Source organism: Callorhinchus milii, unplaced genomic scaffold, assembly GCF_018977255.1.
Source record: "Callorhinchus milii isolate IMCB2004 unplaced genomic scaffold, IMCB_Cmil_1.0 Scaffold2, whole genome shotgun sequence".
NCBI classification, from domain to species: Eukaryota; Metazoa; Chordata; class Chondrichthyes; order Chimaeriformes; family Callorhinchidae; genus Callorhinchus; species Callorhinchus milii.
In genome coordinates this window covers 60904895-60931610 of record NW_024704743.1, presented here as the reverse complement: position 1 = coordinate 60931610, position 26716 = coordinate 60904895, and the positions used below count along the sequence as shown (strand labels likewise).

General features: G+C 40.2%; 1 protein-coding gene across 1 annotated transcript in view; it reads right to left on the bottom strand.

Annotated features, from left to right (window-relative positions):
- Nucleotides 1–6896: 6896 nt before the first annotated feature.
- calcr (calcitonin receptor) overlaps nucleotides 6897–26716 on the bottom strand; it is a 62220-nt gene continuing 42400 nt past the window's right edge. Inside the window, exons 8-12 of the mRNA XM_007905329.2 lie at nucleotides 21390–21450; nucleotides 15887–15953; nucleotides 11169–11387; nucleotides 9164–9205; nucleotides 6897–7552 (exon numbers count right to left, since the gene is read on the bottom strand). Coding sequence (XP_007903520.2) covers nucleotides 7331–7552; nucleotides 9164–9205; nucleotides 11169–11387; nucleotides 15887–15953; nucleotides 21390–21450 — 611 coding nt within the window. The 3' untranslated portion in view covers nucleotides 6897–7330. The remainder of the gene's footprint in view (nucleotides 7553–9163; nucleotides 9206–11168; nucleotides 11388–15886; nucleotides 15954–21389; nucleotides 21451–26716) is intronic.

Genomic DNA, 26716 nt, shown 5'->3' with positions numbered 1-26716 from the left:
AACCGACTGAGCTCCATCATCTATTCTTTATGTACATGTATGGTGATTTTCGCTTTAATATAAAATATTTATGAATTAAAAGTATGGTTGACTGGCTTTGAAGACTGACAACTGTACATGAGTCTTGCTGAAAAATCAGACCCTTTGAATTGTCTCCGTTACAAAGAAAACACAAAAAACATATGCACTGCCTCAGAAGTTGTGATATGTACTATAGTTCATAGTTAAGGGTTTCCTTCTTGGGGCAGAGGGAAACGTGGTCTCCTTGGGGCCAAATTAGCCACAAGTGATGTGCCTGGCAATGGTATATTGTAATTTAATTTAATCCTTCATGGCTGTCTTAAACGTTTGGTTGCTGAGTTGCTGAGGAACTCCAAGGCACTGTTAATGTCAAACCACCCAGACTGACTTGTCTGCAGGAATTGGAGGGGCAGACCAGTCGTTAGGGGCAATAATTATTTCCTCTCAGATCCTGTTAATCCTGTAAAATCAAATTTTAACAAGTCAGATGATCCCAGCTGAACAAACAGCAGGAAGCTTGCCATTCAGTGCTCATAATCAAAAAGTCAAAAGATTAATTCAGATGAACAATGTCCATTTGATCTCATCAGGTCACACCATTGTCGTTGTATCAGCCTGACTCAATGGGAAGCACTCTTGTCTCTGAATCAGAAGATTGTGGGTTGAAGCCCCACATCAGGACTTTGAACTCAGATAATTTATGGTGACCCTCCAATACAGTGCTGGGGATATGCTGCATTGTCGGAGGTGCTGTCCTTTGGACGAGATGGTAAAGTGAGGGCCCCAATTCCGGTTCAGGTGAATGGTAATGATCCTGTGGCACTATTTGAAAGGAAACAGGAGTTTCTCCCAATGACCTGACCAACAATCCACCAAATAAAATGAGTCATTCACTTCATGGTTGTTTAAGGACATTGGTGTACACTGCAAACTGTCATGTTTGCCTATAAAATGCAACCATATGCACTATGGCTAGTGCTTTGAGATGCTCTCCCAACATGAAAGACACTATATCAAATGAAAGCACTATTATTTATTAATATTGGAAACAGACCTCTGCACTTTGTGATTAGCCTTGTCTTTATTCTATATCCCTTCTTTTAAACATTTTCCTAAATGTAGATAGTGAGTGCATGTGAAGCAATGTAGTCATGAGCCAGTAAAAGCACAAAGAGCAGAGCCCCACCTCTCTGCTTTGTAATGCTTGTGTTCATCCCTGTCTGAATGGGATATTAGAGTACACCCAGATTTTTGCTCTTTGTCTTTCATTCTAATATTTATAGACCAGAAAATATTTGGACTTCAGAATACTTATCAAGTAGAAATTATCCAAAGCAAGTTCCAGTATTCTTTCTCATTTTCCACCAATGTTTCTCCATTCTCCTTCTATTGGGACATGGTTCCAGCGTCTCTGGGTGTCCTTTGTTACTTAGTCACAGTTAGTGGTCACTGTTCATGCAGGAGCCAATTAGATCATAGCCCTCCTATCCTGTAGCAGGATAGCAATTGGGAGCAGGAACCCTGCTTTGATTCTTACCCTTAAGTGTTGCTTTGCTCAGAGAGAAACATTTGAAAAAAAACTTTGTGGAAAGATGCTTATCCATCAAATGAGCCATTTTTGCAATCCTGTGTGAAGGGCGTTATATAAATGCAAGTTGATGTACCTTTGCCAAGATCATTAGTGCAACAATTATTAGAAGACCTTAGAACTTATAATAATATATAATAATCCTTGCATTTGATATAGTGCTTTATCATGTCTTTGAGACGTCTCAAAGGGCTTCACGGAATACACTGTAAAGTGAATTAACTGTATGTTTTGTGACCAAAACTGAATCTTGCAATTAACTTCTTCCATCTGATATCCATCCAGATCACTAAAGGCAACTATTAGCAAGTATTTGGAAATTGTATGGATGCTTGCCATCTGTTTTCAGGAATGTATGTGTGCCTTACAAGAGAGAAATTCTTGTTTCCTCAAATGAATGGCATAATGATAATATTGCCCCGAAAAGAGTCTCAGATGACAATAAACAAACCAAATTGTCAGTGTTTCTTATACTGAACAGTGGACCCTCTCAAGAATGCTCTTTTTATTATCTGTTCTGGCATCTTTGTTACCAAGAACTCAACAGCTCTGTCGACATCATTAGATGAGTGAAAAAGGTTATATGTCATAACAGATTCAGTAATTATTTTTCAATCCCTATATAAATGAACTCCTAGCATTTCTAGCATCCACCAGATCCAAATAGTAAAAGATGCTAATCTAAATAGTTTTCTGTAAAGTGTAGTGATTAGGAAATTACAGTCAATGTGCGTATAGCAATGTCCCACAAATAACTACAAATGAATAATTTAACCTGGTCCACAACACCAGGAGAAATTCCCTTCTCTTTTTAAATAATAATAATCCTTATATTTGTAATAGCACCTTTTCATGTCAGGCGGACATTTCAAAGCGATTCACAGGATATACTGTGTGTTTTATGGACGACCACAGTAGCCAATGTACACACAGCAATGCCCCACAAACAGCCATGAAGTAAAAGATCAATTTAAATTGGGGGTTTGTTGGTCAGGAAACTCTTCTCCTTTTGAATAGTGTCATGGAATCTTTAACGTCCACCTGAACAGACAAATGGTCTAATGTCTCAGCCAAAGGACAGCACATCTGACAATGCAGCACCATCCCCACCCCACCCCCCACCCAGCACTGCACCTGAGTGTGAGCTTAGACTATATGAGTTCCGACTTGGGGCCTGAAGCCACAAATTTCTGATTCAGAGGCGAGAATGGTACCAACTGACCCAGACTGACAAATAATGTCATGTTATTGTTAATAGGCAGAAAAGTCCTTGGTCTAACATTTCATCTGAAAGGATGGCATCTTTAACAGTGCATTCTTCTTTTAACACCACAATTGGGCATCATCTTTGACTAGGAACTCAAAGTCCTGATGTGGATGCTGGGAACTACAACCTTCTCAAAAGAAAGAATACTACCAACTGAGCCAGCCTAACACCCTGTCCAATTTCCATTGATGCAGTTATGAACACACATAGGTCAGAAGAAGAACTCGTCTTCTCTCAAGGTATCAGTTGGCAAGATTATTCTGATTAAAAAAAACTGTTTGTGTCTCCTTAAGCAGATTGTTATCTGGTCCTAGGATAATCAGCAAAAACTCGTCATTCCACCTTCTCTCAGATGACCACATAAATTAACATTTTAGTGCTAGGACATTGATAGACAGACAAGCTATTAGTGGATTCCTGTAGCTCAGTGGTGAGGGCACTCGCCTTGCAAATGGGACACCTGGGTTCAATTCCAGGCAGGGCGATACCTTGGGCAAGTTTCCTTACTCCACACGCCTAATAATAATCCCTCCAAAACAAACAATAATAAATTGGTCATTTTCAATCCATGACTGTTTGTGGGACCCTTCTGTGCGCAATTGGCTGCCGCGTTTCTCCCACAAATATACAATTAATTCACTTTACCGTCTATACTATGAAGCAATTTGAGACGTCGAGAAGACGTGAAAAGCGCTGTATCAAATGCAAGGATTATTATTATATTATTATTAGACAAGAGGCAGTTAATGCTCTTTCATCCAGTCTCCAGCTTTCATTTTCTTCAATAACAAAGCAAAGCTCTGTTATCAGATTTGTGTTATCAATGCTCTGAAGTTAGTGGCTAGAAAATGTGCAATAATAACCTTGGTTAATAATCCTGTGATCCTTTCTGCCCGGTTCCCATTCACAACCCAGAGAATGTTGGGTTCCAATCTGTGTCCCACTGCACTGAGGCAACAGACCTGTGTTCTATAATGCCGGCATGGCACCATCATTGGTTATTATTTGATGGTATCTAAAATGCAGGATTTCCAAATTAAGTTGGGAATTCATGGGACCTCTGCTTCAAAAGTAAATCGTATCATAGTGGAGTTCACTTAAGCTTGATATCCTTCTGTTTACTGGACAGAGGTCTCAGGTTATGTGAATTACATAAATTCTTTATTTATCCAGAGCCTCGGGATGTCCTCCCGACATGAAAGGCGCTATACAAATGTAATTTTGCTGTTTGATGTTGTTTATTAAGAAGTTCTGTTAGAAATTAGCATTTTTTACATTTTAATCCCTTTAACTTGAGTCAAACATCCAAATAAATGTTTACATCTCAGGCATGTAACAATCACCCTTATTAAAATGAAAGTAACAATAGTTTTTCAGTTTAATTTTAATTGTCACTTATTCATATATTTTGTGTCTAAACAAAAATTGTCTCAGAAGTCAGAGTTTCTTTTACTTTAATTAGTGATGTATTTAAACACAAAGCTATCAACATGTTGAGATGCCATCTGAATTATTTCTCAAACATGAATGAACAATAAGCAAACATACATAAGTAACAAACACTGAAAACATGGTACATGTTAAAAAAAAGCATTAGAAATTAATCTATGAGCATTTTTAAGGGGTGTTCACAGGTAAGTCACACTGGTGAAATATTTACACCTAGTTCTCCGAAACATAATCTGGCGTTCACAATGCAACAGAACACTACACATTACATAAGGAACATACTTGGATTTATTGTATAGAAAACTGCTCAAATTCATTTGACTTAGGTACAAAAAGACACAAGTACTGATGAATGGAATATAAGAATATAATCATCCTTGTGGAGGTATGGTCATGATACCGATTTGGTTGCCTTTGTAGTTTGAATATGATGACAAGAATGTTCTACATTGATATTTATTTTAACCTTAAAACTCAAGAAACTGATCTATCTATCTAGTGCTGGACTCAGATAATGCTCATTAGCTACATTGGGTCTTTTTACAGAGAAACATTTTATAGTTGAGAGACAGGAGCAGTGGTGGAAGGACGAAGGCTTCCTTAACATAACAGAATTACTTTATATTGACTTTTGCACGCACAACTCCAATACATAGGAGGATCAACAAAATCAATTTAGCCCCTTGGATGCCTCATAGACATTTGAAAAGGAGTTCATGAACAGATTTTAATCCCTTTACATTGAGTAAGACCCAAACTTTATTTGAACTGTAATATTTTCTGGCTATTTTCTTAATCTTGTGACCGTGACATTGCAGAATGCAACTGCACACACTATCATTCCAGTAGTTTCATGTGCTATGGTCTCTGCTAGAAAACAATTATTTATGGCTCCCTTATTATTAGAAAAACAAGACAGAAAAATACTAGCACAGGCAGACAAGCCCAATTGGCCTCATTCTGTGCTTTAAAATTTTTTTATAATTTGAAAACACCCTGAGTGTCATTCCTCAAAAGGATGAAAATGTTTTTGTAGAAATGCAATTCAGTGGAGTAACAAATAACACTGGTGCTTTAGAAACGTATCTTTCCCATTGGCAAACATTTATGATATAGCAAGTTAGAGGGTCACGTGTGGTTAATTGCTGTTTTTGTGAGTGTTTTTACACTGTTGTGTAAATCAATGCTTTGGGTATACCATTTCTTAAATGGTTTTGATTTTCCAATGATGCTATGTAAATCTTAGTTAGGGTTTTGTATTCGTTACATTATGCAATCAAAATAGTTCAGTCTATTAATGAAATGCCTTCGAAATAAATGGAATGTTGCATTCTATGTAATAGGAGTCCAGTGTCCCAGTTTTGTTTTATTCCAGGATCTCAAGTGAGGTTCAGATGAAAAAAGGCCCTTTAGCCCATTTGATCTCATTCATCAGAATATATAAATAGTAATAATAATTGTTGCATTTCGTAGAGTGCCTTATCACATCACTGAACTGTCTGAAGGCACTCACAGCATTTACTGTAGATTGCAGTGACTGTGGATTTTGTACCAACTTTACTATCTTCTCATTACAGCATCATGTTGGGAACTGCAATCAAACTTTCTTGGGTTCCTCTCCCCAGCTACAGTTTTGTTGAGTAGGAACCTATTCCGATCTACTATACATTCCATAAGACATTTTGTCATCATATATCGCTTAAGTAACATCTTACTTACCTTTGTCTCAGCACAGAGCTGTCTTGTCTCTACCTAAATGTCGGTTATCAAAGATACCATTTGGCATCAGAGCACATAATGACAATTGCTACAGCAGACACATTTTGGTGTCATGGTTTGTTGATTAAATACATGTATATAAACAAGTTAAATTAAATTTGCTTGAAGAAACTGCAATGTAAAGTGAACTAATCATTGAGAAAGATCAGTTTTAACATACTCTATATGTCAATGCATGTGCTTTAGTGAATATTCTAAGAGTAACTTACCACAAGGTCGCAATATACACTAAGTGAAGCTGAAAAATATACCTTCACTGCCGTTTTAATAGACAACTTTAAAATGTTTGTTCTCAAATGACCTTTGTTGACCTGCACGTTTTCTGTTGTGACTTGCTCACTCCAAGCTGCAATTTGCTATAGTCCACAGTCTCTCTGTAAAACTGCAGTAATTATGTCTCTTGGTTCTGCATTGGGAATCATGCCAAATAGCAAGTTTATTAATGACTGGCTAAACAGTGATTAGCGAATTTGTTAATGCTTTAATTTTGGAAAATTAATTTTCACAATAAATAGCTACGCTTTCTTGCACTGTGTGTGGCTTTGTCTTCAGGCAGGTATTTTCTATATTCGCTTTCACAGCAAAAAGCCTCAATTTGAGAAAATAAGGTGCACATTTAATTTTCGGAACTAATAGCATCTGTGAAATCAATTAATCACTGTGTGATGAATTGAACACAAAGAAATAAAGTAAGACATGGCTTTAGAAGCCTAAAGTAAATCGCATTTCTTTAAGGTTCCTTAATGGTTCTTTTGAGGAGGGTAATGAAGGTGACAAATAAAATCCGCAGGTTTGGTTAATCTGGTTGGAACCACAAGGTGTGTGGCTCCATTTTTATACAGCCTGTTGCTGCTGAGTTCCACACCCTTTGGTGCTCTGCTTGCAGTCAGTGAATCTGGTAGAAACTATTCAAATTATTCTCAGTTAGGCCTTCAGAGTGTGACTTCCATTTAAAAAAAAACTAGCAGCCTTGGAAATGCCGCATGTCTACTGCGGCCAACTCCATTTTCAATCAGGTTTCTGAAAGCAGTACTGTGTGAGATATTGAAATAACCATCTTCCTTTACACCTGATGCCAAAAAAGTAACTCCCTCGACATCTGCTGTGCCCAGCTACTTGAGTTAGAGACCAAAAGTGATGTTGGAGTTTTGTGGTATTATGAATAAATGCAAATGACTTGGTTTCTTTTCTTGTTCTGTTTCCTCTCTCTTTTTTCCTTCGTCCTGTCAAGCGTACGTCTCTTTTGATCGCAGGGAAATGATTTCCGCATCCTCCACGTACTTGCCATTTAAATGTTCGCTGTTGCTGTCTTGATGGTACAGATAAACAGGGACCTCGGTGATGGATGTTGCTGTGTACGAGGTAGAGCGCATGGAGCAGTGATCTCGCCTGCGCTGCCCCAACTGCATTTTATATTGCATCCACTGCCTCTTGAGAGCTGACTGTACCTGAAAGTTGAAAGAAGAATACATTATATTTCACAGTACAAGCTCTATCTTATCACGTCTTATCTTAGTGTCACATTATTGAGAGGAGGGTTAGTGTTTTTAAAAAGCCTAGGTGACACATTCTGCTGCCAGTTGCATAGTGCCTCAAAGAATGACAAGTCGTGATCAGAATATCATTACACTTAGAGGCATGAGGAATTTTAAGATGGTATCTGGTGATCAAGGCCTAAAACAAATCTCCCAGAAAGAATTGCAGCTGCACCCCACCCTCACTAAAGGAGAACAAATCTTATGAACAGGTCTTCTTCAATTTGGCTACCCTCCTGACGTGGAAGGCGCTCTATAAATGTAACTTTCATTGTATAAATTGAATTTTCTGAGCAGGTGAAAACAGGCACCAATAATCATTTTTCACAATTCACACAAAAAAGATGAGTTTGGACTGTCTCCAATCTTTGTATTATTTCCCTCTGGTGGTGATAATGTAATAACCTTGGTGATTTTCTATTTTAAGCATGCACCCAACAACAATAACTTGCATTTATATAGCGCCCTTCACGTAGGGTAGCGTCCTGAAGCCAATTGTTCCCATTCAGTAACAATCTTACCCTCTGTTTCTAAACAGGCAGAAATCCACAACACGATATTACTAATAATGAATAGAGTGAAACTCTAATGAAATACTGGCAAATATTGTACAAGAGTGGCCCCCTTTTCAAAATTTTAATAGTATCAATAGGTCAGTGTAATGACAAGGCAACTACATTAATCAAGCCTTAAGCACTGGTCGACCAGACTGGTATCTGAAATATATATTTTGGTATATTCTATTTGAACATTACAGTTAATTATACATGATATTCTGTTTAATAATGGTCATTTTGACAAATAATCATTGCTTTTTCTTTAAGTAAGAGTACCTTTGCCATAGAGACCAATGAAATGCGTTACCTATAAGCAATAATGATTTTTCTAGTCGCTCAGCAATATATTTAATAGTTTTTAAATCCAACACATATTTTTAGTTCCAAGCAAGAATGATTTATTGGCAGATTTAAAAAAACTATTTGTTCGAGAAGAGCTAATGCCTTTTCCACGCAGGGTTATTCTCCAAGGAACTCATCCTTTACCAGCATCCTTTATCCCAACAAGCTCTGACTCTTTCTCCAAGGACACATTTATCAACAATGCTCATCAATTCACCAACAACTCCTCTCCAAATTGCACTCTTCTATTCTGTAAGCAGGCTTTACGCACTCTCCAGGCAGCCCTTTCTCATTTTCCTAGCACTGTTTATCTGCTTGAAATTGCCTCAGAGCTGAGTTTTCATGAGTTGGAAATGACGTATGTGGGAGTTCCCTGCTGCTGATCTACTTTCTTGAATTTATTACAGAAATCTGTTATTACACATTAAATTAACAGCAATGGCATGGTACACATTGCAATGACTATCAACACAGAATTAGTTATGCCTTGGGTAAATAAAAACACTTACATTTGATATAGTGCTTTTCAAGTTAGGAGGACATTTCAAAGTGTTTCATAGGATTTATGTAAAGTGTAGTGACTAGTTTTTATATAAAATTTGATGGATAGTCTTTATGAACTTACCTCTCCATTAAAGTAACAGAATATGGTGGCCACCAATAAGCCCTGTGGAAAAGAAAAACAGCACTTGCATAAATTTAAATGCAGAACAAGCATAACTGGCGGCTTAAGAAGAGTGAGAGAACAACTGGTCCACCAATTACATTTGTGAGGGTAAAATGCATACCCTCCCAACACATATCTATCAACATGTTACACATAACATCCACGATGTTCCCTTTATTCATACATTCAATCATTTCCTCAAAATAGTTGGCCATAACTGATCAGACAGGATCTCTCTTTATAAATCCAGAATTGTAGACTCTCACTTGTTAGTTGATTGCTTTTAGACATCTTAAAGACGTGATAAGGCGCTCTATATCAAATGCAAGGATTCTTCTTATTATATTGGATACTTTTTAACCAGCAGTACCTTAGTACTGCTCTTCTCTTAGTACCCATGATAAAAAGTCATATAAGGATTAAATTGGTGCAAATACCATCTGGGTCTAGAATTACTCTAGTTTCAGAGTATATAGAATTGCCAATACTGGAACAGAACCAGGTAAGACACATTTGGTTTTAAAATGTAAGTTCTCTCAGAATTGTGGAAACATCTTACATCAGTCTTAATCTGGAAGGAGGTTCCTTTTAAGAACTGATGAAAACAGATTCCAGATTAAAACTGAATTGATCAGTTTGCCAGCAGTACATTTTATGACAAAAAAATATATTTTTTTATTTACAGGTGTAAATCAGGTGAGGTTGGAGCCATATATGCCTGCTTATTCACTTTACAGTATATTCTGTGAGGCTCTTTGACACGTCTAGAAGACGTGAAAAGCACTGTATCAAGTACAAAGATTATTATTATGATTTGAAAGAGCTCCAATTCCTGAAGGGCAGAGAAGTAGTCCTCTCCCGAACATGACAGCACAAAATCTGTGAGTTCAAACTGTGCTTGTAGAAAGATGATCTAAAAAGTGAAAATTTGGTGCTGCATTGTCAATGAGGAGGAATTTGCGCATGTCAATAACCCACAAACAGCTGTGAAGTGAATGATAGGAAAATAAGAACAAAGGATTTGCTTGACGAAAAAGACCAAGGTCCATCTAGTCTGATTTTTACCATCCTGGTAACCACATGCTGCAATACTGGAGATGTTGATAGCAATTAATTCAGTATGAATAATCAGTTTATCTGGAGATTATTGGTCAGGAAGAATGTGTTGGGATCTTTAACAAGCAGATGGGACCTCGGTTTATCATCTCATCCAAAGGATAGCATTTGAGACAATGCAGTGGTTTCCACAGTAAACACTGCAATATCAGCCTGCAAAGCAACCTTACATCACAATATTCATCACATTAAAATCTGGGCTATCCTTATCACTTGGGTGTATATTCTACTCTCTTCTAAGTAGTGGTAGCCTTAGTTCTATCTTAAATACTAGGAGAACATGTCTGAGTATATTAATCTGGTAGTTCCTGCCAGTGCTTGGAAAACGCATACTGTACTCAGGAAGGTATTCCATTGCCGATAACTTATTGTTGCTAGTCGAGCATAAGGTCTAGGTCAAGGAGTTTTGCATGATTGCTCAGTGTGAAATTATATCGCAAAGAAGGTGATTTTCCTACTGGGGATGGATTCAAATGCAATGGAATATTACAATGAGAGTTATAGCCTACTCTATAAATTGCAAACTTTCAGGGCACAAGATCAAAGGAGAAGTTTGGATGAAGAAGGCTTTACTGCAAATTGGGTCTCATATTTCCAGAACATCAACTATACCATTTTCCCATTACAGCATCAAGCTTTTTTTTCAGTGTCTTGGCTTCCATCACTCTCCTTGTAACCTATACCTTACACCCACATTGATTTACAGACCAGCAGACATCAAAATAATCTCCCCGTCCAAGTTCTGTAAACTTCGTGTCACCCCATTTAAGTTATTCCACTTTAACCTCGAGCAAATCACTCACAATACACTGAAAATATCTGTTTGACAAGCAATCCTTTGTCATACCTGGTAATGAACAAATATGTGCATGATATAGTCGTAGATTTCTCCAGCAAGTCGGTTTTCAGGTCTCCAAGGAATAATGACAAATTGAATTCCTAGCAGTGGCACAAGTATTAAAGTTGCTCTGACAGCTTTCATGTACATATTGGATTCAGTGCGGTGAGTATCTCTCAGTTTTGTGACCAGGACGCGCACTATGTTGAGTAAGAAGAACAAGTTCACCTGTAAATGACCATAAAAACATGATTTCCATCAGTTAGACAATGAGAACCCAGTGTAAAAACAAACTGAGCTTCTGAAATAAATCTCAACACCACAGAAATTGAGACACACTAGATCATGAAACATATTACACATTTCCCATTGTTAAATACACAATAACGTCACATTTTTCTTTCTCTCCCTGGATGGATGCACCCTGCTTATCTAAATTTGGATAGTATTAGTCGCAGGCTGATGAGAGCCAAGGAGTGAACATTGGGGGTGTTGCTGGAGTTTAATCAGCTGAAATTACATAGTTTGCCATTGAAAGCAATGTCTAGCAAGTTTTTTTGCTTGTCTAGCTAGGACTACCCTACGTGCTACGGCTCTGGCTTGCAGGATTAACAGGAGGACAATGTGAAGATTGCCACCCCATGACTGTTCTGTCCCTTCAAGTCCTGCTGATGAGCCAGGCTGGCAGGTTTGTCATCAGTAGTGCCCTGGAGTACTGCGAACACACCTGGCTCAGAAACTCGACTACCCAGATCGACAAAGGGTTGGTTCAATTCTGACATTACTTGCCAAAATGTCACATTGGAACCAGCTCTAAGGAGACACAACTTACTCCATCCTTTCCTGGAAGATAGTTACACATAAAATAATATTTTTTGCATTTGATAAAGTACTTAAAATGCTTAAATATCTCAAAGTGCTTCACAACAATTACTCTTGTGTAGTAACTGTATATTTACAGGCAAATGCATCAGTCGATTTGCACACAGCAAAGAGCTGAATAACCACTGTTTTGGGCAGCAAGTCCACAACTTCACTGCCCACTCTGTGAAGTAGTTCTTCCTAAATTATCTTTTTGATCTCCTAGTCTCTATCTTATATTTATGTTCCCTGATTGCAGACTCCCAAGCCAGTGAAAACAGCCTATTTATATTAACCATATTGAATCCTTTTATAATTTAAAACACCTCTATTAGGTTCCCCACCTCAAATGTCTTCTCTAGCAAAAAAAAGGCCCAACTATCCAGTCTATCCTGATAGCAATAACCTGCCTTCCCAGGTATCATTCTTGTGAACCTGTACTCTTTCCATTCCTGCTATAGTGTGGAGACCAGAATTGGACACGTTACTCCAAATGTAGTCTAACTAAGATTTTATACAAATTTAACATTACCTTCTCTTTTATATTCTGTCGCTCTCAATATGAAGCCCAATACCCCATTGCCCCTTTTATGGCCCTGTGTTGCTACCTTATCTTCTTGCATTTATTAGGCATCTTTCACGGAAAAGAACATCTCAGAGCTCTTGAGAAATATATTAGTGGAGATTGAGCAGGGAAGTAAGTGATTTGAAGATATATTTTCAGGAGGTTTAGAAGGCAGCATAGAGATAACAAGGCAAATGGAGAGCTCCAGAGAAGAAGGGAAAAGTAAAGATACAATTATTGATGCTGGACCAAAGGCAGCATGTGCGAGTCGTTATTTTTATCCACAGTTTACAGAAAGCCTGACTGAAACATGAAATGTCTTGGCAAGTTAAGTAGATTTATTAAGATTCAGCAATACTACTGTAGACATATGTGCAGTTTTATCACTGAGTGCCTAGCTATGTAACCGATCAGTATTGGCTGGCATATTTACCTCATGGGGACTGTTACTACATTTATAAATCATTATGCCACTTCTGAGAAATAAGGAGTCATTTCTAGTAATGCCTTTGAGTAAAAAAACTCTGACTGCTGAGCCATGAGATAAAGCTGCACTATCAGCAGAAAAGCAACATTCACCTTTATAGTGAAATGGCAACATAGCTTGTTGCAAAGACAGCAACAAACAGAATAGGGCTCCAGACTTCAGAACAAAGCAATTATTCTGTTTTTTTTTGTCAGCTGGGTATCTAACACATGCAGAAATCTATCACCGTGCTTAATCATGGTGATCCAAATTAAAGAATCATAGAATCCTACAGCACAGAAGGAGACCATTTGCCCCTTCGTGCCTGTGCGGGCACTTTGAAAGAGCTATCCAATTAGTCCAACTTCCCTGCTCTTTCTCCATAGCATGCCAATTTTTTTCTTATCAAGTAAATATCCAATTTACTTTGAAAGTTATTATTGAATCTGCTTGCATTCCAGGTGTAAACAACTCACAGTGAGCAAAAATTCTCTCAATCTCCCCTTATCTCTCAGTTATCTTGAATCTGTGCCTGTGGTTACCGACCCACCCACCAGTGGAAACAGTTTCTCCTTATTTGCTCTTATCAAAACCATTAATAATTTGAACACCTCTATTAAATCTAATTGAGAATTCCAGGCACCTGGCAATTCCTGTGTTTGGAATGGAATGGGCACTCTCTCCCGGAGGGACACATTCTGCTTAACCTTTCAGAGAGTATCAGGTGCAGGTCGACAAGAACCAAGGGTTAGGGGCTCCAGATTGTGTGTTCTCACAAAATTATTCCTTTCTTGAAACACAACAAATTTGTCACTTTATAATTGTAAATAATTGCACTGCTGTTTTAAATTATATTTAAGATATATTTTGTCTAGCTATTTGTAGTTTCACATTGATATGCAGTATTTGCCACATTTAGCAAATTGAACAGAACAGGTTTGTAACATGCAAGAGTAGTTTATGTTGCTAACCTTTTTAGTGAAATCGATAAGACGTTGCAGGCATCTTTCTAATCTAGTTGTAGACTTGGTTGGTTAGCCCTGCATAGAACACCATTTACACATAGGTGTCAGCCTGTCCCAGTGCTTTGAGACGTCTTCCTGATATAAAAGATACTATACAAATGCATGTTGTTGTTGTTGCTGTAGTTGGTTGCACACTGGTCTCTGATTTAGATGGAGGTGAGTTCAAACCACACATTAAAACTTTGAGCCCATAGTCTAATAATAATAAATAATAATCCTTGCATTTGATATAGCGCCTTATTACATCGTTGAGACGTCTCAAAGTGCTTCACAGAACATATTGTAAAGTGAATTGACTGTATTTTGTGGGTGAAATGCGGCAGCCAATTGCGCACAGTAATGTCCCACAAATAGTCATGGATTGAGTGACCAGATTTATTTTTGAGGGATTATTACCTCTGGAAAGCCATCTGCCAATCGACTAACAACGGGTTCATAGTATATACTGAGAATTCAAATCAAAAAAGATGGAGGAGGACTACACTGTTCGAGCTACCATCCTTCAGTTAAGACTTCAAACTGAGGTTCTGTCTGCGGGGCAAGGTGGACATTAAAAGATAAAAGAGAGAGTGTAGTTTCTCCCAGTGTCTGGGCCAACAATCCTTCAAATAAAATTGGTCATTCATTTTATAGCTGTCTGTGTGACATTTCTGTGCACAAATTGGCGGTTCCATTCATAAGGTCACAAGATTAGTTTGGATAACGTAGACTGTTTGGCCTCACCCCTCATTAGTTAGATCATTAATATATACGAAGAACAGGAAAATTCCAGTACAGACACCAGAGACACCCTGCCTTAATACCTCCCCCATTTTGACCTAGCTCCCTTAACAAAGACCATCGGCTTCCTTCCCCCTTTGGCCAGTTTTGAATTCATGTCCATGTCTTACCCTTTTATACCCAGTGATCACAGTTTGTGAAGGAGTCTGTCATGTGGTACTTTGCCAAATGCCTTTTGGAAGTCTAGATAATAATCATACAGCTACCCACAGTCAAGTTGCCTATCACCTCTTCAAAACTTTCTATTAGGTTAGCCAGACAAGACCTATCCTTTCTGTCGTCATGTTGCCTATCGTATATTAGATTATTTTTATACAAGTAATCTTCCATTTTCTTTTTGAAGATTGATTCCATAATTTTTCCAATTAATGAGATCAAGCTTGTGGGTTTTAGTTGCCAGGTAGGGTACTATCACCTTTCTTGAAGATTTGCTTGTTTTCAGTCTGTTGGAGGGTGAACTTATGCAGCACTTCAAAATTATTAGGTGTTTTGATAATGTCAATAGTGAAATATTATGTCCACTGGTCGGTGAGCCAGTAACTAGATAGCATCAATTTAAGATAGTTAGTAAATCAACAAATCGGAAGGTCAGGAGAAATGTTTTCACACAGAGAGTATTTAGGATATAGAATGGTTTGAGTACTTAGGATATAAAATTTAGTGGTGGTTGAAGCAGAATCCATTTTAGAATTCAAAAGGGGACTAGATAGATACTCGAAAAGCAGTAAACTAGAGGGTATGGGTAAAGGGCAAGTAAATGAGACTGAAAGGATTTTTCTTAAGATAGCCATCAGAGACATCTTGGGTTGCATGGGCTTCTTCTGTGCTGTACATTTGTATGATTCAATAGTTCTATAAGGCTGCTTTATTAATGTGGTGTATCAAAATGGTCAATAACATCAATTTGTAGATATAGTGAAGTGCTTTCAATGAATGGTACCTGGCCCTGGTTAGGGGCACTCTTTTCAGAACCAACACCACAGTCATACTTTGGCCAATTTGGTGACTGGAACGAAACAGAAGGACTTACCAAGAGCGCAGCAACTATTGGGGCATGTACAATATACAGCAGGTGAGTTTCAACACTAATCCAGCAGCTGGAAGAAATGGAAAAGTAAATTTCAAAACAAGTGTAAAAAGAAGTTCAAGATACATTAGCAAGTTGAAATTTAAAAGCACATCCTAGCTGAAACAATCTGCAAAATTTTGTTGAGATATTTAAAATAATGACAGGAATTTACAGGCTAGTTAGTGAATCACTTTTCCCTTTGTTAGAGGGAACCATCACAAGGAGCCAGGAGTTTAAAATGAGAACAAAAAAAAACAGGTAGAAAGCGAAGATGTGGAATGCTCTGTCCCAGAAAGCTGTTGAGGCATAATCAATAGGATATTTTAAAGAAGAAATAGACAGATATTGTGTAGAGTTATTAAGGAGTATGATGAAAGGGTGGGCCAATGGGATTAAAAGATCTGCCAAGATCTAATATACTGGTGAAACAGGCTTGATGATCTGAATGGCCTCCTCCTGTTCCCATTTTCCTATGTTCTTGGTAGACTACCAATAATACTGGCTGAGTCTGTAGATCTCAACCCTGAGGCAGAAGGTTTTGGGTTCAAGCCCCACATCGGGGTTTATAGTCTAGACTGATATGTTAATTACAGTCCTGGGAGAGTGCTGCATTGTTGCAAGTGCAATCCTTTACATGAGATGTCAGAGGTCCTGTCTATTTGTTGAGGTGGACACTAAAGATCCCAGGCAATATTCAAATAGAGAAGGCTGTTTTCCCTGAAGTTCTGGCCAACAATTCCCCAAATAAAATTGGTGATTCACTTCATGGCTGTTTGTGGGCATTACTGTGCACAAATTACCTGCCACATTTTCCTACAAATCCATAGTTAATAAACTTTATGGAAAAAAGGAAGAATTCTGATGGGCTAAGCTTATAAAATAGCATCATTTAGTTTTTTTTTAATTCCTGCTGTGGAATGGATCTACTACTATTTGGGGCTTGGAGTATGTTAACAAATTCCTTTAGAAAACATTGCAAATTAGACTCTGTAATATGATTCATGCAGCTGATTCATTTAATAGGACCTCGTCAGCAATATTCTACATCACACAAGATGATCCTGGAATTGATGAATCAATCTTTATTACATGAACCCATAGCGGCTAGATGGGTCACTCAGGACTAGATTTCAATTACATGGATGGCCGGCGATGCCAGGAGCACCTTGTAGAGCTATAAAACCAAGGAACTCTGTTTTTAATTAGTCATGCAAAGTCAATTTAAATTAAGATGTAACTCCTCAGGTACATTTCACGGTTACTATATATTACTGTGGTGGAGGGGTAAAAAGTAACATCTAAATGCCACATGGTGGTGCTCCTTACTTTTGTGACACTCTTGTGCCTAGCATATTTGCTAAAATTAGCAAACATTTTGCCTTTACAATGGAATTTCCTGTTACAAATACCTATATGATAGACCCTTATGTCACTAGCTTTAACAAGATAAATGTATAATATAAAAAGTGGGTATTCAGGCACACACTGCCACATCTAGTATTCTAGTATCCTGAATAGAGAAGTCATGCAGCATAGAAGTTAAAGTGAGAATTAAAGGAGGAATTCAGAGTTACTGCTAGATAGTTTGTATATCATACATCATAGTGTGACTGCTGCATCAGCTCACTTGTTGAGGTGTTTCTGCTACATTTGGAAATTTGGAAAATGTAATAAATGTATTAATCTGAAGCTCTGACCTGTTCTATTCCATTCACCGAGTTCAGAGAATTTGCTGCTGTGTATTTATAAGTTACTATAGAATTATTGATTATAATACTCAATGCATTTAATATTGTGACTATACCACAGAAGCATCTCAAAGTGCTCAGGAAGTGATTGTTGTTCTATATGCTGACTGTATATTTGTAGGCAAACCAGCAGCTAATTTGCACCCACCAACGTTCCAGAAACAGCTCTGTAGGTAAATTATCAATTGTTTGAAGGATTGTTGGCCAGGACACTGGAAGATGGAAGGTTATTGGTTACCTTCTCTTTCTAAATGGTGTCATAATGATCCACCTGAACCAGTTTAACATCTCATCCAAAGGATGACACCTTCGGCCATGTAGCATTTCCCCAATATTGCATTAAATTGTCACATAAAATTATAACTAAAATTGAAATATGCAAAGCAAATTGTATTTGTTACTTATAAATACAGAAGGACAAATATGCCAAACGTAGTGAATGGAGCAGAACAATTCAATCCCCCAGTCAAAATATTCACTGCATCCAGCAAACAGAGCAGAATTACACAATCCTCAAGGCCTTTATGTTCCACATAATAAAGTATCACAATGGACCTGGTACATAACTAAATAACAAGACTTGTGAGTAAAGGGTGGGTGAATTGGGATTTCTGGAAAAGGTTTATCGAGCATGCTAGGATGCGTTTCATTTACTCCAGAAGCGGTGGTTAGGGATTAACACTATAGTTGGGTGAATAGCGATTGGCAACAGAAGAAATAAACGTAATACATTATTTCCTGTTGTCGAATGGATTTACTACCATTTGGGGAGGATCTTGAAATCAAAATAAATATCTAACTCCCTCTTGAACTCCCTCTTGAACTTGATTCTGCCCCAACTGCTCCCCTAACTAGTTTTGTCCACATATTCATCACTCTATGTAAAATGATTGAAGCTAAAGTATGTTTGTCTTCATACTTATGGAACTGAATATGTATCACTTGTGAATGAACACTATGATAGACTAGATGGTAATCAGGATTTCAGCCCACTGGATAGTAATGGTCCCATGACTACACTAGTGGTTATGCATTACTGTAGTACAGCGCCACCTACACCTCTTCAAGCTAATGGTTCGCAGGCATTACCATTTCTTGAGGAGTATTGGAGAGGTCCAAGGGAGGTACCCGGGATCCAGTCACAAGGCAATGTAGGAGGATCGCTTCAACATGTTTTGACTCATAATGAAAGTGGGCCTATAAGTAATAAGTAGTCAGATAATATTGGAGAATGGATGTAATAATAATAAAATAATAATCGTTGCATTCAATGTAATCCCTTATCATGCCGTTGAGACGTCTCAAAGCACTTCACAGGATATATTGTAAAGTGAATTGACTGTGTATTTGTGGGTGAAACACGGCAGCTAATTTCATACAGCAGTGTCCCACAAAGAGTCATGGATTGAGTAGCCACATTATTATTTTATTTATTTGTTTATTTTTTGAAAGTAAGTAGGAACTTTTTATTTATTTATTATTTATTTATTTATTGAAACCCCGAAAAGCGATCCAGCAATCGACTGACAACCGGGTTCCTACTTACTGCTAGATTAACAGGCGTGTGGAGTAAGGAAACTTGCCTAAGGTTTTGGTCTTCCTTGTGGGAAGCTCTCTAATCTGATGAAAGGTTATTGGTTCTGAGATAGAATACTAGCAAACAGATGCAGACAGCAGTGGTCAAAGGGAAAGACTCTAGAGCTATGTCTTTGTAATTAATGTCAATAGCATATCCTTGATATCAAAGACACATATCTTCCAATGGTCCACTTGAAGGTAAATGAGATATCCATGAGTTCTCTCCAGGATTCCCAAAAATCAATTTGAAAGTTCACACTCACTTTTCATCAGTGGAACTCCACCAGAAGAGGAGCACAAACAGTCCTACCACATGTACATAGTCAGTCACTGAGTCAAAGTGTCATGGAGAAAGGCAACAAAGTGGGTCAAGTGGTCTCACAATGCATTATTCACTGACTGCAGTGAGAAACAGCAACTCCCTGTCTCTATTTTGGAGGTGTGAGACTTTTTTTTGTGTGGGCTAAAATATTTGTTTTCCAGCCAGTAACAAGCTAATACTGCAACAATAACAGTGTCCCGTTGTAAATTAAACCAGATCAATTGCTACTGATGGGTCTCATCCTTCCCAGCAAATCAAGCTGCTAATGAGTAAATTATTTCCCTGTACTCAAACAGTTAAAGAAAATCCATCTTAAATTCTACAACAGTTTGGAGTGGTCCCTTCTCAGCTAGCAAGAATCCAGGCATATGCCCTATGAGCTCAATTAAAAAATGTTATTATACCACAAGTGTATGTAAACAAACTATGAATTAAATTAGTGTTTTTCCACGCTCAGTAATCATTTATTAAGTGCTTCAACCTTCAGGGATTACTCTTCCTAATAATCCCTGAGTGCCCACAATATTATATTTGTATAAAACGCACTTTGTTTCCACAAATAGCTTCTCCTCCAGCCCCCGCACCGTCCCATGCAGTGTTCCTCAGGGCTCTGTCCTCGGTCCTCTCCTCTTCAACCTGCACATGTTTCCTCTTGGTGACATCATCCGCAAACATGGGGACAACTTCCAAATCTACGCGGATGACATCCAACTCTATCTCTCTGCCTCCACCCTCGACCCCAGAACCACTGTTGTCCTGACAGACTGCCTATCAGACATCAAGTCCTGGATGAGAGCTTTGAACGTCAGCAAAACCAAGGCTCTCCTGATTGGCTCGCACCATCGCCTCTGCACCTCAGGCACCGGCAGCATCACCATCCACAGTTGCACACACCACCTCACCAAGCTAGTCAGGAACCTGAGCACCTTGTTCAACCCTCAACTGTCCTTCCTCCCCCACATTCATGCCACTCTACCTTCCCCCACCTCTGTAACATTACCTGACTCCGCCACTTCCTCACCCCTCAGGTCGCTGAAACCTTCAGACATGCCTTCATTACAATCAGGCTCGACTATGCTAATGCCCTGCTTGTCAGCCTTTCCAAGTCTTCCCTCCACAAGTTGCATATCATCCAGAACCCTGCAGCTCATGTCCTTTCCCGCACCAGGCTCTATAACCCCTCACACCCACCCTCGCCCGACTCCACTGGCTCCCCATCCCTCAAAGGATAGAGTTCAAAATTCTTGTCCTCACCTTCAAGGCCCTCCATGGCCTTACCCCCTCCTACATCTCTGACCTGCTGACCCTTTATTAACCTGTCCACTCCCTCCACTCAGTAGGCTCCAGCCTGCTCCATGTCCTCTGCCCTCCCGCCCCACCATTGGCGGTCGAGCCTTCAACCTCTCTGCTCCCACCCTCTGGAACTCCATCCCACATTCCCTTGCCTCCTTCAAGGCATGCCTCAAGACCCTCCACTTGGAGCATGACTTCAGCCACCCCCCTACCCTCTTTGCCCTCAAGAAACCAGGAGAAACTCCCTTCCAAGTATCATTGGATCTTTAACATCTATATGAAAGGGCAGACTCGGTTTTAATGTCTCATTTGAAGGATAGCACCGCTGACAATGCAACATACACAAAGCACTGCATTGCAGTGTCAGTCTAGACTGTGAGGATTAAACATTCTGTTTGTATTTAATAATATGAAAGAATGGGCTGGATGGGCTGAATTTGGTTCTTGTGTTCCTATATCTTCAAGAAAGTAGAGAAAAACTAGATGGGGGAAATGGTTAATAAAAAATACAGAGGGCACTTACTTGTCATTGAAGTATTTTGTTCTGGCGACAGCATGGATAGCAGCTGGTACTATAGGAAACCCTGGAGAAAAAATGAAATTTTTAGAGATTAGATGTTGTTAGCGGCTGCATTCCTGAAGAAATGGATTCATAAATCACCACTGATATATGCAAATAAAAATTGGATTGCGTGATGTAAGTTATATTCATCTTCAGAAAGCTGTTTTTCATTAAGAAGAAATGGACAGATTATTGTTTTAGTGGAAGATCAAATTCTGAATAAAGGATTCGTTTTGATTTAAACTAATTTTGATCAAGTTAAACAACTCTAATTCCCAGATCCTGAAGTGAGGAAGCTTGAGGGACAGTGTGAAAATAATTAAACTCTTACAAACTTTTGGTCTGAGGCCTGTATGTAAAATATCAACAAAAATCAAGAAAGAACTCATAGGTATAGTTTTACATAATATAATATCGCTTCTCAAGCATCTCTTTTTATCTGTCCGCCCGCCCACCTCTCTGGCCTAGAAAGCGTTTCTCTTCCTGTGAGCTTTGAAGCACAACCTCCAGAAAATTAATCTTTCCCAACATCTCCACCACACTACCATTTCCCCTCATTCCAAAGACAACATTCCCAACTTCCTCACTCCAGCAGCACATAAATCGTTGTGTCCAATGGAGATTTTATTCACCTCAGTATATATCAGCACTTTGAGATGCTGCCTTGCATGAAGGGCGCCATATGAATGCAAGTTGCTATTGTATATGAATCCCTATAATTATATCCCCCAATACTGATCTCAAGAAGTTATTTACACAATATAAATTTACATTTATACAGTGCCTTTCACATTGGGAGGACATCCCAAGGAGACTTAAGCAGCCATGAAGTGAATAACTAATTTTATTTGGAGGATTGTTGGTCGGGATACTTGGAGAAACTCCTTTCTCTTTTCAAATAATGCCTTGAGATCTTTAATATTCATCAAAACAGACAGGCAGGACAGGAACTCAGTTTAATGTCTCATCCGAAACAGAAGCAATAATGGCATAAGAAACGTTATTAAAAAAAAGGTAAAACTGAAAAGGTTGCTAAGATTGCAAATCTTTCATTCCTTCTGTATCAGTCTCACATCTCTTTTCCTCCTGTCACTTATTATGCTTCAAAGAACTTGATCTGGGAGCTGGTTAGTTAAAGCAAAACAATACTGTGAAAGCCCATAGCTTCAAGAGGTTTCAGGCTTTCTTGCTCCTATCTGTAATTGTAGCAAGGTTTCTGTGAAATGTACAAACACTACATAGATAGTGAGGCTGCAGTTATTCAATCTGTATTCCCTTTCCTCCAAACTGCTTGCTTCATAGTTGGATAATCAAGTCCACTTTTTTTCCTGCCCAGTACTATTTGAGACAGGAACCTGATCATTTTTCCCATTAAAACCAAAATGTGTGGCACTGAAAAATCGGAGTTACAGAGGATAGAAATTCCTTTGAGGATATTTAAGTAGAGTTAGCATATTTTATTGTTTTTTAATGCAGCTGAAGCAAGTCATAATAACAACAACAACAACTTGGATTTATATAGCGCCCTCCACGCCGGACGGCGTCTCAGAGCGCTTCACAGTAACGGATCCCGGGGCCGAGCCAGGGGGAGGGGGAGGAAGGTGACTAAAGGCGCGGTCGAAAAGAAAGGTCTTCAGCCGAGACCTGAAAGTAGGAAGAGAAGGGACGAGGCAAAGGGAGTGAGGAAGGAAGTTCCAGAGCCTCTGGGCATAGTGGCTGAAGGTACGGCCGTCGAGGGTGGAGTGGAGGACTCGGGGGACAAGGAGTAGGCCAGACCCGGTGGAACAAAGGCAACAGGCACTATTGTGAGGAGAGAGATCAGAGAGATAGTGGGGTGCAGAGGAGTGGATGGGTTTGAAGACAAGAGTGAGGATCTTGCAGTCGATCCTCTCTGGGACAGGCAGCCAGTGCAGTATGGCAAGGACTCGGGTAATCAGGGAGTGGAGTTTGGTGCGGGTACGAATGCGGGCGGCAGAGTTCTGGATGACCTGGATTTTATGAATGGTAATGGAGGGGAGACCGGTGAGGAGGGCATTTGAATACTCCAGCCGATAGGTGACAAAGGCATGGACCAGGGTTTCAGCGGCTTTTGAAGAGAGGTATTGGCAGAGACGGGCGAAGCGTCGGAGGTGGAAGAAAGCGGTGCTGGTGAGGGACTGGATGTGGGGGAGGAAGGATGATTGGGAGTCGAACCTGATGCCTAGGTTGCGTAACGGTTCGGAGAGTTTTAGGGGGAGGTCGGGTAGGTGAAGGATGTGAGAACAATGTGATTTTAGATGTTGACGAGAGCCAAAGAGTATGGCTTCTGTGTTGTCAACATTTAGCTAAAGGAAATTCTCACTCATCCAGCTCCTGATGTCTGACAGGCAGGCTGACAGAACATCCTGGGGGTCGCAAAGTGAGGTGGAAAAATAGAGTTGGGTGTCGTCCGCATACATGTGGAAGTGTACCCCATGTCTGTGGATGACATCCCCAAGAGGGAGCATATAGACTAGGAAGAGGAGGGGGCCAAGGATGGATCCTCAGGATACCCCGCAGGTAACCAGATGAGATCGGGAGGAAAAGCCAGTTGTGCAGATGTACGGCTGGCGGTTCGTGAGATAGGACTCGAACCAGGCGAGTGCGGTCCCACTGAGGTGGATGACTGAGGAAAGGCGGTGGAGGAGGATGGCGTGATCGACAGTGTCAAACGCGGCAGAGAGGTCCAGGAGGACAAGGAGGCAGAAGGAGCCCTGGTCACAGATAGAGAGTATGTCGTTTGAGACTTTCACAAGTGCAGCCTCTGTACTGTGGGCGGAAACCGGGCTGGAGGGGTTCGAAGAGGGAGTGGGAGGAGAGGTGTGCATTGGCAACAACGCGTTCTAGGACTTTGGCGAGGAAGGGCAGGTTTGAAGTAGGGCCGTAGTGGCTGGAATGTGAGGGATCTAGGGAAAGTTTTTTGAGGAGTGGGGGTGATGACAGCAGTTTTGAGGGAGGCAGGGACTGATCCAGAGGAGAGGGACTGGTTGATGACATCAGCCAGTAGTGGGCAGAGGAGGGGGAGCTGGGTGACCAGTAAGTTGGTGGGGAGGGGGTCGAGGCAGCAGGTGATGGGTTTCATTGAAGTGATGGTGTGTGAGAGGGAGGAGGGAGAGAGGGGAGGAAGGAATTTAGGATGGGGGTTGTGGTAGGAGCTAATGATGGGGAAGGTGAGGGGGACGGAGAGGGCATGGTGCTGGGTGACAAGATGCAGGAGGATGAGGCTGCCTGGCGGATGTTATGTATTTTGGATGAAAAGAAGTCCATGACCTTCTCGCACTTGGCATTAGATGTGAAGATTGAGGAGGCCCGAGGGGGCGTACGGAGGAGGTAGTGGGTGGTGGAAAAAAGGACTTTGGAATTGTTTTTGCCTCCAAGATGATGTTGGAGTAGAAGGCCGTTTTCAAGCCTGTCAAAGTACAGCGGTAGCTGTGGAGATGCTCGAACCACAGTTGGTGGTGAACTGTCAGGCCAGTTTTCCGCCATCTGTGCTCGAGCAGCCGGGTTTGGGTTTTTTGGCAGCAGAGATGGTTGTTGTGCCGGGGGATCGGGTGGGTTTGGAGATGGTCCTGGATTTCAGGGGGATGAAAGAGTTGAAGGTGGAGGAGAGGGATCATGGAGCAGCTGGATGGCTGCTTCAGTAGCTCTGTGGGTGGAAGGCCAGAGGGATAGGATGTTTGAGGATGTGAGGGCCTTTGTGAGGGTCTCAGTGGGTAGCCTTTTCCAAGGGTGGTAGAGGATGGTTGAGGGCTTGGTGGAGGAGAGAGGAATGTGAGAGGAGAAGTCGATGAGGAAGTGGTCCGAGATGGCCTTGTCCACTATGCTGAGGTTGGAAATGCCAAGGCCATGGGTGGTGAGGAGGTCAAGGACATGGCCACGGTTGTGGATCAGTGAATTAATGTGAAGGGTGAGGTTTAGGGAGGAGAGGAGAGCAGTGAAGTCAGAAGAAGTGGTGCAAAGGGAGTTTAGGTGGAGGTTGAAATCGTCCATTATGAGCAGGCGTTCGGAGCAGAGGGACAGGGAAGAGAGGAGAGTATAAATGTCAGAGAGGAAGGAGCCAGTGGGCTTAGGGGGGCAGTAGACCAGAAGGATTTTCAGTGGAAGAGAGGGATGGAAGAGGGTGAGGTGTTCAAAGGATAATAATCCTTGCATTTGATATTGTGCCTTTCATGTCACAACAACATCTCAATGTGCTTCTCAGGATGTACTATGACTAATTTGTGGGTGAACATAGCAGCCAGTTGGCCCACAGCAATGTCCTACAAACAACCATGAAGTGATTGACCAATTTTATTTGGGGGAATTGTTGGCCAGGACAAGAAATTCCCTTCCCTTTTCAAATAATGTCATAGGATCTTTAACATTCATCTGAACTGGCAGATAGAACATCACTTTATTGCGTCATCTGAAGGATAACCCCTCCAACAATGCATCACATCCCCAGTACCGCATTGGAGTGTTAGCCTCGCCTATATGATTTCCAAATCCCGACGTGCTGCTTGAACCCACCAGCTCAGAGACAAGAGTGCTGCTAACTGAGCCAGGCTGACACTCGAAAAAAGTCATAGGCTGAAGTAACAATCTTGTGTGTTTTCCAAGTTATGTCAACTGACTTTCGAGTCTCAGTAACTGGCACAGTGGCACAGTATCAGAAAAAGCAAGCACCACCTTTCACAGCTACTTTAAGATGTCAGGATAAGTTCAGGTAAAGAAATGAAGCAAGGTGCTGACCATTTCCTCCTTTATTCTGTGACAAATATCATTCTGCATTAGAGCACTCGCCTTGCAAGCAAGATTCCCGGGCAAGGCGAAAATTTGGGCATGTTTCCTTACATCACACGCTTCTGTTTAACTAGCAGTGAGTAGGAACCTGGTTGTTAGTCAATTGGCAGAATGCTTTTCAGGGTGTAACAATCCCTTCAAAAAAAAATAATAATTTGATCACTGAATCCATGACTGTTTGTGGGACACTGCTGTGTGCAATTGGCTGCCGCATTTCACCCACAAAACATACAGTCAATTCACTTTACGGTACATTGTGTGAAGCGCTTTGAGACATCTAGAAGACATGATAAGGAGCTATATCAAATGCAAGTATTATTATTATTATCATCATGCAAAGGCATTCCACATACTAAAGAACAAAAGAAAATCTCTCCGCCCCCACCACCCCACCCCAACAATCTTGCAGTGAAGAAGATAACTAAAAGTTAATGTGATAAATTTTAAAAAGTGAACACATCTTAATGTAAAATCTAGCAGGATGGTGA